General features: G+C 49.1%; 1 protein-coding gene across 1 annotated transcript in view; it reads right to left on the minus strand.

The window, feature by feature from the left end:
- Window positions 1–515: 515 nt before the first annotated feature.
- Window positions 516–14,406, minus strand: part of GRIK5 (glutamate ionotropic receptor kainate type subunit 5) — a 31,741-nt gene continuing 17,850 nt past the window's right edge. Inside the window, 7 exon segments of the mRNA XM_042440632.1 lie at window positions 516–1,707; window positions 1,709–1,917; window positions 2,797–2,918; window positions 4,739–4,867; window positions 5,012–5,237; window positions 9,752–9,917; window positions 13,280–13,453. Of these exon segments, the coding sequence (XP_042296566.1) occupies window positions 1,440–1,707; window positions 1,709–1,917; window positions 2,797–2,918; window positions 4,739–4,867; window positions 5,012–5,237; window positions 9,752–9,917; window positions 13,280–13,453 (1,294 nt within the window). The 3' untranslated portion in view covers window positions 516–1,439.

Consider the following 14,406-nt stretch of genomic DNA (forward strand, 5'->3'; position numbering starts at 1 on the left):
AGAAAGTAACTTTTCCCAAGTCCTTCGTGCTCAACAAGGTTTAGGTTGCAGGGGACCCACTCTCCCACTGTTACTGGCCAGGGGCTTCTGGGAGTTGTAGTGCTAGAAAGTAACTTTCCCCAAGCTGTATGTGTCCAATAGGGTTAGGTACCATATGCTCTCCCATTCTGGATAGAAGACTCTGGGAGTTGGAGTTAAAAAAAGTAACTTCTCCAGGCTTTGCATGTCCAACAGGGCTAAGCTACTATGATCACAATAACTGGGGGAGTCAAGGCGTTGCAATCCAAACAAGGAACTTTCTTCCAAGAGAAACGCACATTGCCGCCTCCAAAAACACGCACCGCTCCCATGACTCACGTAAAAAGAATCAAGTATGTTCACGTTTATTTCTCTTTTGGGGTTGCCACTAAAGTCTCCATAATTTTTTTGGCTTCTATAGAAATTTGTCCAAAAAAAAAAAAAAATAAAAAAAAAACAAAACAAAAATAAAAAAAAAAAAACAAGACGTGGGGGGGGGGGGGGGTGTTCGTGCTGGCCCCTCTCTTCCGCGTCCAGGGTCCCGGCTGTCCATCCCCGTCCCACCCCCACAATGGCCTTGCGCCGTCCTCCAGGGAGTCCTCCCCTTCCCCAACCCACAGACGGACCCCTCCAGACGTGGCCCCAGGTGCTCCAGGTTGGGGATCCCATGTGAACCCCCCTTCCCTATACACATGGACCCCCATTCCCCCCATCAGTCTCACAATGGGGTTGAAGGGGGAGGGTTACCACTACCTCAGTCTTCAAAGAGAGGGAGGGTCCCCTACCTTCTCCCGATAGGCCAAAGGAGGGCAAGCCAGACCCCCAAACCCTCACCCCACAAAGTGTGTGGGGCTCCCAAAGACCAGGGCAGGAATGGAATCTCTGCCCAATTTCGGGGTATCCATCCAAGCCCCTTCCTCCATAGTTTTGGGGAGGAAGGAATGGCAGAAAGGGGGTGTCTGAAGAAGAAGTGGGCCCCAGGAAGAGCCAGGGTGGGGGGCAAGGCAAAGGCGGGTTCTTTGAGGAAGCATCTGTGGGGAGAAAGTCAGAGGGGGGTCTTGCCAACTCTTGAGACCCCACAAGGGAAAGTGGGTGCCGAGCCATGCCTTGACCACACCAACAGAGGGACAGAGAGCAGCCCAAGGGTCCATCCTGTCAACTGCGGAGTCCATGGCTGGCATCATCTTCTTCTCTTTCCCACAAATTGGGGGCATTAGAAAGGGAGAGTCCACTCCCCAATACAGGCACGCAGACCTGGGCTTGGGGAGGCTTCCTTTGCCCTGAACTCATGGGTCAGCAGTTGGGGGGATGCCAGGATGTCCACCCTCGGTGTCCCCCGAGGGCCAGGGACACTTGTGTCGGGGTTGGTGGGTGCGTGAGTGGGAGATGGGTGTCCCCCACAAGGCCCGGGGGTCCCCCAGTCAGGGCATACGCACAGCGTACATGTCTACCAGGCGCCTCCGCCCAAGAGCGAAGGCAGGGACGGAGTGAGGGGGTGGTAAGCAACCGTGGGGTGGGGCAGGGACAGGGGAGTGCCTCACTCCTGCTCGCTCAGTTCGCGGGGGACACCCCGCCGTGGGGTGCCCTCCTCGGGGGGTGGGGGTCCCCGAGGCGGCGGGGGGGGCTCCCCGGAGAGTCTGGATCCGCCGGCACTCGTGGCAGATGCGGACGTGGGTGCAAGGCCGGGGGGGGCTCCTCCAGGAGGCGCTGTGGGCCCGGCTCCGATACCAGAGTCCCCGAATAGAGCTTGCCGTTGCTGAGGCGCATCTCACGGACGGAGCGCAGTGACAGGGCTCCTCGGGCAGCATAGTGGCGTCGGTGGCGGCGTCGGGAGCGGGTCGGCTTGCGGCAGGACACAGCGTGACGGAGTTCACGGAGCATCTCCTGGCAGACGGAGATCTGCAGGCAGAACGACGGGAGGGAAAGAGCCGGTGAGAAAGCGGTCCTCAAATAATAATAATAATAATAATAATAATAATAATAATAATAATACTCTTAAAGTCAGGCTGCATGAGGTCAGTGATTCCTCCCTGAACTTCAATTGCCCTAAAGAAAGCTATATGCCAAGTAATCTCTCCAGGGTTCCTCTCCATCTGGTAGACTGGCTCTCAGTGTGGACCACTGACCTCTAGTCACAGAGTTTGGGAAAGCAACCTTTTGGATTACAACTCCCATGTTCCCCCATCTAGCATGGCTCAGGAACTGGAGGAGCTGCAGTCCGCAATGTAAACTCTTCAAAGGCCCATCTTGATGTTCACCTTAGAGAGCGAACCTCAATTCATTCAGTCCATACAAATACACAATTTCTGTAAAGCAGACATCATGTCAATTTATGGCCACATATCCCCCAACTTCAACAGCGAATAGATAAGGAAATAAAAAACGCTCTTCTCCTTCGGCCAAAGAGAAGCCCTGGGACTGTTCCGGAAGGTCAGCCATGTTATGGCACCCCCAAAAGAGCAGCCATTTTGAAAACGGCTCCCATTTGAGTAAAGCAAAATGTGGAAAGTCTCAAAAGGCGGAGCAACAGCTTCTGAGCCTCATATCTTGAAAGTCAAACCCAACGGCTCAGTAAAAGGGCGTCCCTTCTGCAAAACGGCAAAATCAAAGTTGGCTTTTTGGAAATTGTGTGTGTGAGTATGTTTGAACTGTGGCTGGCTGAATCCGTGACCACAACAGCAACGTAAAATCCCACTGCGTCCTTCCCTTGCGCACACACGCACCCCAGCCCTCCGCCCCACATTTCCCCACCTTGGGACCCTCCGCACCCATCCTCACCTCCTCATGTTCAGCCGAGCGCCGCGTGGCCCACACAAACTCCATGACGGCCACAAAGACTGCAATGATGAGCCCACAGATTAGCACCACAAAGATGCCTCCGATGTTCTCCATGCCCAGCCCTGTGGTTGCGGGGAAAGGAACAACGTGAAAAAGGAGGAAAGGAGGAGGATATATGTGACCCACAGAGGGGCCTCTGCTCATTCTTGTGTCTTTTAATGCAACTGTGTTGTTGTTGCTGTTGTGTGCCTTCAAGGTGACCCTATCACAGGGTTTTCTGGGGCTGAGAGAGTGTGACTCCTCCAAACTCACCCACATCCATGCCCAAAGGAGGAATTAAACCCTGATCTCCAGAGTTTCATGCTCAAATCACTACGTTACTGGCTCCAGATCTTTGCACATCTTTAATTCTACGGCTAGTTGAATTGCATTTTACTCATAGCTTTTTGCATGTTTTTCCTTTTATATGTTGTATTGGTCTAATCAGGGTCAGCCCCGGTCAGCATTCAAATGGGAGGTCGCCAGACTATTGCAGCTTTTAAGAAAGGGACCTTTATTTGAGGCCCAAAATACGCTGCAGAAACCATGCGGCTCGACACCCCTCCAAGTGCCCCCCGACAGCTCCCAGAATTGTTATTACTATGATTATTGAGCAGCCCTTTTTAGTAAAGTCTAGCATCATTTTCCGGTGCGGTTTCTCTGGTCTTTGTAAGGGAAATCTTAGTGGACCCCAGTCTAAGGAGAAGGTCTTACAGCCCTCTTAGGTTTGCATTATTTGGGTGGCGGGAGCTTTGAGGGGTGTTTTCTTGCAACGTCTAAAGCCGTGGTTCCCAAACTTTGGTCCTCCAGAGGCTTTGGACTTCAGCTCCCAGCATTCCTGACTGGGGTGCCTGGGAGTTGAAGTCCAAAACACCTGGAGATTTGGGACTGACTGGTCCAGCCTTTTCTGCCCGCATTCTCCTCTGAGGCCGCCAGAGGTCCCCCGCGCAAAGCTTACATCCGTTGACACAAAGAGAAGCCCAGGATGGAACCTGGAAATCCAAAGAGCCCCGTGGGAACCCCAACAGACAGGCCTGCCTTGTGTGCAAATCCAGGGGTTAATTTAGGCCCCACACAGCCGTTTCCTCGCCCTCCTGGCCTCTGCTTCCAAGCCTGCCAGGGACACTTATGTGGGGAGAAGAAGGGCATCATTGGGGCCACATCAAAACTGGAAGAGGTGGATCACACTCATATTAAGAAGCCATCTGACAGCAGAACAGACCTCTGCTCCTCAAAGTCAGGGTCCCTGGACCGGCCACGATGCATTTCTCAGACACAACGATGGTGCATGCCCCTGGCACATTTGGGGTGAGGGGATCCTATTGGCCCCACACTTCAGGTAGCTTAAAAGGCCTGCAATCACTTGCCCCAAAGGGCGGTGGTCCCTCTTGCAGGGGGGCCTTTAAGCAGAGGTTATTGGCATGGTTTAGTGGCAAATTCCTGCACTGCCAGGGGCTGGATTCTTTGGCACAGAAGCCTCAGTCCCTCCTGAAACTACAAACCCCAGCACCCCTCCCTAGGCTGCAAATCCCAGGATTCCATAGTACAGTGGGCCCTCGACATCGGCTGGGGTTTGGTCCCAGGACCCCCTGGATACCAAAATCCATGGATGCTCAAGTCCCATTATATACCATGGCATAGTGAAATTGCGTCCCTGATATAAAATGGCAAAAACAAGGTTTTATATTATTTTTGGATATTTTCAGGCCCTGGAAGGCTGAATCCGTGGATCACAAGTCCATGGAAGCCTCATCCCTGGCAGAGAGGCATCGGAATGCTATAACCGTGTAATACTTGTACTTATGACAGTTCTATGAGCCCCTCCTGCGTCTGACTGGCATCTCTCAGACCAGGGTCACTCCCCTTCCCTTCCCTTCCCTGCCTCTGACCCCCGACCTCTGACCTTTGGCCCGGTGGTCCTCCTCCTTGGGGCACTTGCTTCCTTCCCACCATTTGCGCTTCAGGATCTCCAGGCGGTTGTTCTCCTGAAGCTGAAGGATGGCCAAGGTGATTTCGTCCCGGAACGGAGAACCTGGCCGAGGTCAAGGGGGCAAAGGTGACCCAAGGGAACCGCTGGACACTGACCCACTGCCCCTACTGGGCATCCTGCCCCCTTCCTGCCCGCCTTGCACCTTGGCCTTGCTCCATCCTCCCCACCTGGGTAGCGGCTACTCACCCAGCGGCATGCCAATGCCGTAGCCCTTGGTGTCCAGCAGCCCCCCGATCTGCGTGAGGTTGCAGTTCAGCCTCCGGTGGTATTCATTCATGGTGCTCTCGAGGAGGAAGGCGTACTTCGAATTCAGCACCCGGGCGATGCCTTCTTCGGTGCTCTTGACGAAGACGCTGGGCTGCTTGGAATGCATGTAGTTCCACATCCGCTGGTAGGTCTGGTAGCGGGAGTTCTGGGTGGACAGAGAGCCAAGCGGGAGATGAGGGCCGGAGGCGGCCAAGGGGTGCGGAGACGCCCAGCTCCCCTTCCAAAATGCTGGGGAAACGCCAGCATGGATGCCCATCACAGATGCTCTTTGGAGGACCTTCTGCAGAGGCCCTCCTCTCTGCCCCACTGCCTTCTCAGGCTGCTTTGGGGCAATGCAGGAGGCAATGGCGACTTCTCTGCGGCTGCTCCCCCCGTCTTTCGAACTCTCTCCCAAGGAAGTCTCAGATGGACCCAGCCTTGCTCTCCTTCCGTCACAAATTAAAACACTGTTAAGCCATCAGGCTTCTAGAAATGGACTGCAATGTAGTATTATGTATTCCTTTCTCCTAAAATATTGGGGGTATTGTGGGGGTAACTACCCCAAAGGCCACAGATCCTGTCTGATCTGGAACGCTAAGCAAGGTCTACCCTGGTTGGTACTTGGATGAGAGATTGCCAACAAAGACCAGACGCTGCAGGTTCTATTTCAGGGGAAGGAACTGGCAAAACCACCTCTTGCCTAAGAAAGCCCTAGAAAATTCATGGGGTTGTGGGGGTTTTTTAGGTTTTCCTTTTTTTAGGATTTTTTTTAAACACGGGTAACATTTTAATTGAATTAACATTTTCAGTGTGTCAAAAGCACCAGACATACTAATATTTTGCATTGCTTTTCCAGGCTCATGAAAGACAAAGTATAACCCAAGTAGGAAAATAGTTGACATTTAAAGACATTAGTAAACATTTGTAAACTTAGGGGTATCCATGCCAAAGTGGATCTTGATTCCTATTATTGACTTTTGATGCCTATTATTGACAGACAATAATGGCTTTTGATTCATATTACTTTCAGGCAATTCTTAAGCAGCTCAGAAAACCAGATGCATTAAGAAATTGAGAAGAAACAGCAGAATCAGGAGAGCTTTCTAAAGGCACAGAGCTTTTAAAGCTGGGAGGCAGACTTTTATTAAATGCGGTGCCTTTGTTTTAAAACTTGCTTACATTATCATTCTTAACTGGGTTGCTTATTTAGTTTTTTAAAAACCTTTCTGTTTTGGAACTATTTTTGAGCCATGCTTTGTTTAGATGCAAACTGGGAACCCCTTCGGCCCCATTTTGGTGGAAAGGAGGCAATTTATTAATTATTGTTTTGATATTTTGATGGATGTTTTGCTTCCCAGCTACTAGGCCTCCGGCCGCCTGCTGCCTCCAGCATCAGAAGAGGAATGAGAACGGCCTTTTTCTTTCTGGGTGGGTTTTGGAGAATTTTTGTAATTTTGCCTTTTTGAGTCCCTCAAAATCCAAAGACCAAACTGGGCTCCAATATATATGTGTGTGTGTGTGTGTGTATATATATATATATATATATATATCATTAAAATGGCATTTGCGGTGCCACTGAATCCTTGAGGATTGCAGAAAACGGTGCTGAGGATGCTCTTTTTGACTTAAGTGGGAGATGGCTTTAGATGGTGAGAAAAGCTCTTGGTGCAGCCTCCCTCCCTTCCTCCCTCCTTCCATCCCTCCTTCCATCGCTCCTTCCATCCCTCCGTCCGAGCGCCACCTTTTTTTATTGATTGATTTCCCTTCATTAACGTCTCCGGGAGCAGAGGCTGCTGTTACTGTGGAGACGGGTTGTCAGAGCAACCGAGAGCAGGATGGAATTAGACCAAAAAGAAAAGAGGGAGAGAGGGAGAGGATGCGGTCACTGCCACCTTGGCTACTGTTGCCATGGAAACCTCCATCCCTGACCTCCCCCTGGACCGCATTGTCCACTCCGTCCGTGGCGAGGAGTGGGGCAGCCGCGCAGGCGGAGGCATCAGCCCTGGTACCCGCCTCCGCCGGGACGGGGCCTTCCAGACTTTTTCTGAGCAAGAAGCCCAGAGAGAAGGGAAGGGCATGGAAGAGGGGTCACCAAGCCTCAGGGATGAGGTTGTGGGGGGACAGACCGGGATTCATCTTGAGGACGCGACGGCCGCCAAAGAAAGAGGGCTGAAGGTCAGCCCAGATGACCAACAGCCCTTCAAATGGCTGGACAGAGGTTTCCTCTGGGCATTGATTCCAAGGGTTACATAAAGACAACACTCCCTTCTGTATGTGTTGTGGAGAGGGAGAAAATAAAGCAGACATAGTAAACACGTGTTTCTTACACAGGGTAATATAGATACATAGGACAATGCAGTGGGCCATGCTATCCAATGCGGTTTGGCTCCAAGGTCTCCCCATGGACACCAAAATCCATGGATGCCCCAGTCCCATTACATATTATTATTATTATTATTATTATTATTATTATTATTATTATTACTACTACTACTAATATTACAGTGAGTCCTTCCTATGGACACCAAAATCCTTGGATGCTCCAGCCCCATTATATACAATGAGGTAGTAAAATGGTGTCCCCTATATAAAATGGAAAAATCAAGGGTTGCTTTTGGTAGTGTGTGTGTGTGTGTGTGTGTGTGTGTATATATATATATATATATATATTTTAAAACTCTGGATGCTTAAATCCATGGATAAAAATATCCATGGATCTGAAGGGCTGACTGTTCATAGCCTTGTCCAGGAAGCCAAGAGAGAGAGAGAGGGACTGGACTTTCCTCCTCTGTTTGCAGAGGTTTTGGGAACAGGGATCTTGGCCAGTGGCGCATCTGATGGAGAAATGCATCCGGTGGTGCATTATTTATTGCTCTTGTTCTCAGGTTTGTCTGTCAAACTATTATCCAGACGATATTTCTGTTCTCCCGGATTATTTTCTGGCAATTTTTGGCAGCAGGTCCAGTATTTTATTCCCAGCCTTAAGTGGGTTTCTTTTTCATTCAACAGTATCTTTCTCCTCCTTTCTTTTCTAATTAATAGGGCTATGGTGCATCAGTGAAATGGCACTGTGGCACTTTAACCATGTAACGCTTTTTAAGAAAGAAGGCATTAAAAATTCAGAGAAGAAAACGTTTGCCCTTCAAACCCGATGACCTCCTCAGCAAAAAGCATCCCAATTGTGTGTGTGTGTATCTTTGGAAGAGTCTTAAGGCAGATCCAAGGAATGGATCTACAAAGGGCCTCCCTGCAGAAATGGAAGGAGCGGCGACAGCGACTGGCAAAAGCCGCAGAGGAGGAAAAGTCTCTCGTGAGAAGTCGCTCTCCTTTAGACCGTTCCGGAAGAGCCCCCGAGGCGAGGAGAGCGGCGCCGGCTCAAATCCCCCTTTCCCTAAATCCCCGGCAAGCGCCCTCTGCTTGCCCATGGCTTGCTTTGCTCACGGAACGCTTTCCAAGGCACAGCAAGGACCAAGCTTAGATCTTTCTCATAAATGCAACCATAACAGAGCATATAATGAACTAGGGTTGCATCCGGACTGCAGAAATAATCCAGTTTGACACCGCTTTAAACTGCCATGGCTCCATGCTATGGCATTTTGGGGAATTGTGGTTTTGTGAGCTATTTCGCCTTCTCTGTCACATCTAGTAAGTTCACAACTAGGGTTGCGAGGTGTCCCTCTTTATAAGGGATGCCCCTAAGTGAAGTTTGGAAAGCTTTGCCTTTTATATTGACTAAAATGGATGTAAAAAAAATCCTGTATTTAGGGTTGCGGACCCTTCATAAAAGCACAAACATGCGCATCGCTGTAATGTATGAGTGTGGACAATATGCTAATTTTGCAGGGAAGCCCAAGGCTGGGTTAAGCGACATCAATGCCTCCGTTTGGTATGAGCACAAACTTGCTAATATACACTTCCTAACTGTCAGCCCTGCAGAGCAGGTCATGGATTTTCAATGCTCCTTATTGTTATTCTGAAGACTTGGAAAGACCACTGGAGGCCTCCGTCGGACATCCAGGCCCTAGAGCCACAGGCCCCGGGTTCCTGTCCGTTTTGTCTTGCTAAGGCTTAGGAACCTGCCCTTAGCCCTCTTTTCCAAGCCCTATTCTCTTGCAGCCTGTTCCCCCGTCCTAAAGCACAAACACTTCCCAGTCCAAAAATCACAATGGCTTAGTTTGAACCCACAGCCGAGGGGAAGGAAGAAGAGAGAGAGCAGAAGGGGAGCAGCTCATCAAATAATGGAAGCATGGCTATCATGCTACCCCTTAACCTTCCCTTCTCCAGGCTAAACATACCCAGATCCCTAAGTTGCTCCTCATAGGGCTTGGTAGTTTCCAGACCTTCCACCCGCCTCTGGAGATGCTCCAGCTTCTCAACATCCTTCTCATAGGACACCTTTCCAAATACTTAAACATGGTTATCATGGCACCCCTTAACCTTCTCCAGGCTAAACATACCCAGCTCCCTAAGTCTTTTTTCATGGGGCTTGGGGGTTTCCAGACCTTCCACCCTTTTGGCTGCCTTCCTTTGGAGATGCTCCACCTTGTCCACATCCATCTCGAACTTTGGTGCCCAGAACTGGACACAGCATTTGAAATGAGGTCTGACCAAAGTAAAAGAGAGCAGTACTATGACTTCCATCCATCCACAGACACGTAGGATTGCATTGCCACCTCTCACCTGGAAGAAGGTCATGGTGGAGCCGGCATGGATGGTGCCGTATTCGATGTTGGTCTGGTCAGCCAAGTCGTCCGCTGACTCGATGGGCACCTCCATCCGCTGGACGGTCAGGAAGGCGGCCAGGTTGGCCGTGTAGGAGGAGATGATGATCAGCGTGAATGCCCACCTGCGCCAGGAACAACAACAACAACAACAGTGGCACGCCATGAGCAAGAGACCCGCTCCCCACCACAACCCCAAACGCAAATCCTCGTCTCTCTCATCCTTGCATTTGAGGGAGGTGGGCGAGGGAAGCCATTTCTTCCCCGCTGTGAGAGAAAACTGGTATTCCTCCCCAGTCCTCTAAACAGGGATGTAATTTGTCACTAATGTTCTTCTAGAATGAAGCAGCAGCAACAACAACAACAACAATCAACAATTGATGTGTATCCTGCCCAGTCAAGGAGGAACCCAGGCGGCTAACAACACTGGAAGCACAATAAAAATACAATGAAAGCCCAACTGATCCCTTCCCAGCCCTATAGCCATATAAAGCAGACAACAACAATAAGCAGCGTCTACAAAACGGAGTAACGCAAGTCATTTTCTGCACGGAAATATTATTTCCGTTGGACAAAAAGCTGTTTCCTAGAGGCTGCAAAACTCAAAGGCGGTTGGTATGCGCAGCAGAGAGCGCCTTCTGTGCAAACTGACCAGGTGCCACTTTTGCAGGGAATGTCCCCAAACGCAGCAGCATTTTCTGTAATGTTCTTGTGCGGAAATATCACTTTCTGCGCAGAAAATGCTGCTTTCTGTTCAAAAGAACTAGACAAGGATTTTGCAGAGATCCAGTCCTGAATTGTGGAGATTCTCATCAGCCTTGTCTTCTTTTAGCCAAGGTTTCTTGATGATTTAAAACCTCTTTTTCAACTAATCTTCCCATAACTTCTCATATTCTTTCCAGGCCTAATTCTTAAGTCAGCTGCTGGGGCTCAAAACTACTAAAAATGTGTCCTTGCAATTTATGGGGGGATTTTGCCAAAAGGGACCATGGTAGGACAAGGGCATTCTGCACATGCTCAGGGTATCCTTTGCCTGAAGGCAGCAGAGGGGAAAAAAGGAACACAAAAAGGAAAATCCTGGACCCACAATCCAAATACAGTTCCAGAATCTGGTCTGTGAGCCTCTTTAGAAACTCATTCCATGAAGCAATAGGAAGTCTTACTTAGGCAGCATCTGCACTGCAGGAATAATCCAGTTTGACTCTACTTTAACTGCCCTGACTCAATGCAATGGGATTCTGCCACTTGTATTTTGATGAGATTTAGTCAGAGATCTCTGGTGTCACCACAATCTACAATTCCTAGGGTTTCCATCGCAGAGTCTCGGCAGTTAAAGTGATGTCAAACTGGATTATTTCTGCCGCTGGAGTCAGTTTCCTTCCAAGCTTCAAGAAAAGTGAAGTCTTCCAAGTTGCAAGTTGTGTATTTCTAGAGATATCCAGGTTGCAAACAGTGGGCAAGCGCCCACTTGGACAAGGCTGCCTTTTAGAGGGAACAACGTCACACTTGCAAATAAGACGTGGTAAGCCCCATCCTCGCAGGCGGCGGCTCCTTTCCTGCCAGGCAGCTGCAAAGGAGGCAGATCCCCTTCTCTGGAGATCTTCCAAACGCCGGGTGGGGTTTTATTTTTATTTTGTTGTCGGAAAGTAGGAGGCACCAGCCATCCAAAGCCATCCACGTTTATTTAAAAGCAGATGCGCCTCTGAGTGCTCTGCGGCTGCCCATTAAAGAAGCATTAGCCTGGAGAGAAGGCCATCTCCGCACTTGGCAGAAGCCCACAGCTTTCCCGACAATTGTGGCGAAGGACATGGCCTGGTGGCACAGGCTTCGGGCAAAGGGTCAGCCATGTCCATCTTACAAGGACTGACCTCAGGAGACATAAATCCTGGTTTCGGCCTTGGAAAAAAAACCAGGCTCAGGCTGACCAAAGGGGAAATACCAAAAGGACGCTTTTATGGAGACGTGGGCCCCGTTGACTAACTATACTACAGATTGTACACAAGGTCTACTATCAGCGCACTTAAAGTTGTGGAATAACAGACTATGAACTCTGGTTGCTTTTGGTGCACACAAAGTGACTGGCCATTGAACCAGGGCCCAAAACACACTGCAGAAATAATCCAGTCTGAGACCGCTTTGACTGATAGAGAATTCTGGGATTTGTAGTTTATTGTGGCACCAGAGCTCTCTCTGGCAGAGAAGGCTCAATGTCTCACAAAACTACAGTTCCCAGGATTCCCTAGCACTGAGCCAAGGCAGTTAAAGTGGACTCAAACTGGATTATTTCTGCAGTGTGTACTCATGTTGTAAAGAGGAAAAAGGAAAGTGGGCTTGAGGAGTAACTACAACACACTTTTTACAAAGTTAATCTGGTATGTAAAGTGGGGCTGGTGGATCCCTTCCAGTGGGGAAATGAATCCACTCCTGGGTTTCTCCCAGGCTTTAAAAACAGACAAATCCTGGCATGGATTCGCTGCCCCTCTGACATGGGAACCGCTGGGTTGTGTCTCTTTGTACAACAGGCTCAGCGACGTCTTCAAAGAGAAAAGGGAAAAAATATAATTAGAACTGGGAGCACACAACAACAACAACAACAACAACCAACAACAGCAGCAGCAGCAGCAGCAGCAGCAGCAACAAAATGGTATTCAGGCCAAGGACCAATTCAGGACCCAAGAAGATTCATTATCTGCCTCTCTATTCAATTCTCCATTAATGAATCAGAGCTGGAGAGCACTAAAACATGAGACACAGATGGAGAAAACCAGGAGACTGAAAGTGTAATAAAGGCAAAACGGGGATCTCTTATTAGAAGAGAAAGCCTCCTTCGCGACGTCTCCCTTTGCTCTTCTTTGGGATGGAGAGGCGCCAGAGTGAAAAACAGCCTCCAAAAAGGGGGAGATAACCGTGTCCTTAATTCACAGATTAAAGGCTGCCCTGGCTAATTAAAAACATCCCCCAACAATTAATCAACCAAACGTCCCCCAACAATTAATGTCCCAATTAAGACAGCAATTTGGGGTTCCAGACCTCATTATCATTATTGTCCCGGGAAATATCAAGATTCCTAGGAACAACAACGATGGCACATTTTTAAAGAGGCAGATTCCCAGAAGTGGGGATAAAATTGTGAGTCCCTACATTGGGAGAAAGGAGGGACATAAGAAAATAATAATAATCATAATCATAATAATAATAATAATTTATAATATTTAAATAAATACTTTATTTACATAGCGCTGAAGATTTAATAATGTTAACTAACCAACCAAAATTACTGAAGAAAAAGTGTTTCCAGAGAAGCTGGAATTTTGCTGCTTCTGCCTTAAACTCTCGCTCAAATGCAACCTAGTGCTCAGGGTCTTGAGGCTAGATATGCTAATGTCGGACTACAAGTCCCAGGATCCCTCATCCAACATATTTTTTTTGGGGGGGGTTGTAGGATTTGTCTTCCCAAAATGTAGGGTCGCATCCCCCTGCTGCTCACCAGACCCCGCTGACGCATCGGGTGGAAAGGGCCCGGGGCATGATCTCGGAGCCCTGCTGCATGAAGCCCCCGACGGGGAACCAGAGGCTGTTGCCGAGAGTGTACTGGTTTTCCAGGACGTTGTGTCGCTCCCGGAGGCAGGGGTGAGGGTTGTACCATTCGTAGGGGCTCAGTCTGCAGAAAGGGGACAAATAAACACCAGAAAGAGAGAAAGGGGAGAAAGAATGGCTCATGTCAGTGTCAACAGACAGGAGAGTCCGTGCCCTCGGACCCAGAGTGCATCACGGGAAACCAAGAGAGGCACCCAGAGCTAAGGAGGGAATGGTTTTTATTTTGTCAACTAGTTTTATGCAGTAAAATGGAGGCTGAATGGAGTTACCTTTTCCCCCATAACATACAGAGCAGTAATGCACTACTTCCCAAGGGATAAGGAACAAGTTGTCTGGCTAATGGTCATTATTTGGGGGAACTGCAGACTACTGCAGCCAGGAAGGATCACTTTGGGTGCATCCGCTGGGGTTTGGTTCCAGGACTCCTGTGGATACCAAAACCAGTGGATGCTCCAGTCCCATTAAATATAATGGCATAGCAAAATGGTGTCCTGTATATAAAATGGACACTCAAGGTTTGCTATTGGGAATTTATACTTTTTAAAAGATATATATTTTCAAGCCATGGATGCTTGAATCTGTGGATAAAAGGTCTGTGGATAAGGAGGGCTGACTGTACAAACAGTGCAGTTTGGCACCACTTTAAGGGCTATAGCTGCATCCTATGGAATCTTGGGATTTGTAGTTTTACAAGGTATTTAAGCTCTGGTGCCACAACAAGCTACAAACCCCAAAGTTGTGTAGGACGGAGCCGTGGCAGTTAAAGTGGTGTCACACTGAATTGTTTCTGCAGTGTAAGTGTACCCTTTGTGAGGCTTCTTGCATTTCCCCCAGGATTTCCAAGTGTCAATACCTGAGTTGGCCACTCAGGGGAAGAAGAGAGCCTTTCCCTCTGTTTTCCAACGGCAAAATGGTAGCCGTGAGCGGAACCTGTCAGCAAAACAGTGACTCTGAGTGTTACGCGTCTGGAAGGCAGTAACATCTTGGTTGGTCAGAGTAGTCAGCAAAGTAACTAGT

This window comes from Sceloporus undulatus, chromosome 9 (genome assembly GCF_019175285.1).
Source record: "Sceloporus undulatus isolate JIND9_A2432 ecotype Alabama chromosome 9, SceUnd_v1.1, whole genome shotgun sequence".
Taxonomy (NCBI): Eukaryota; Metazoa; Chordata; class Lepidosauria; order Squamata; family Phrynosomatidae; genus Sceloporus; species Sceloporus undulatus.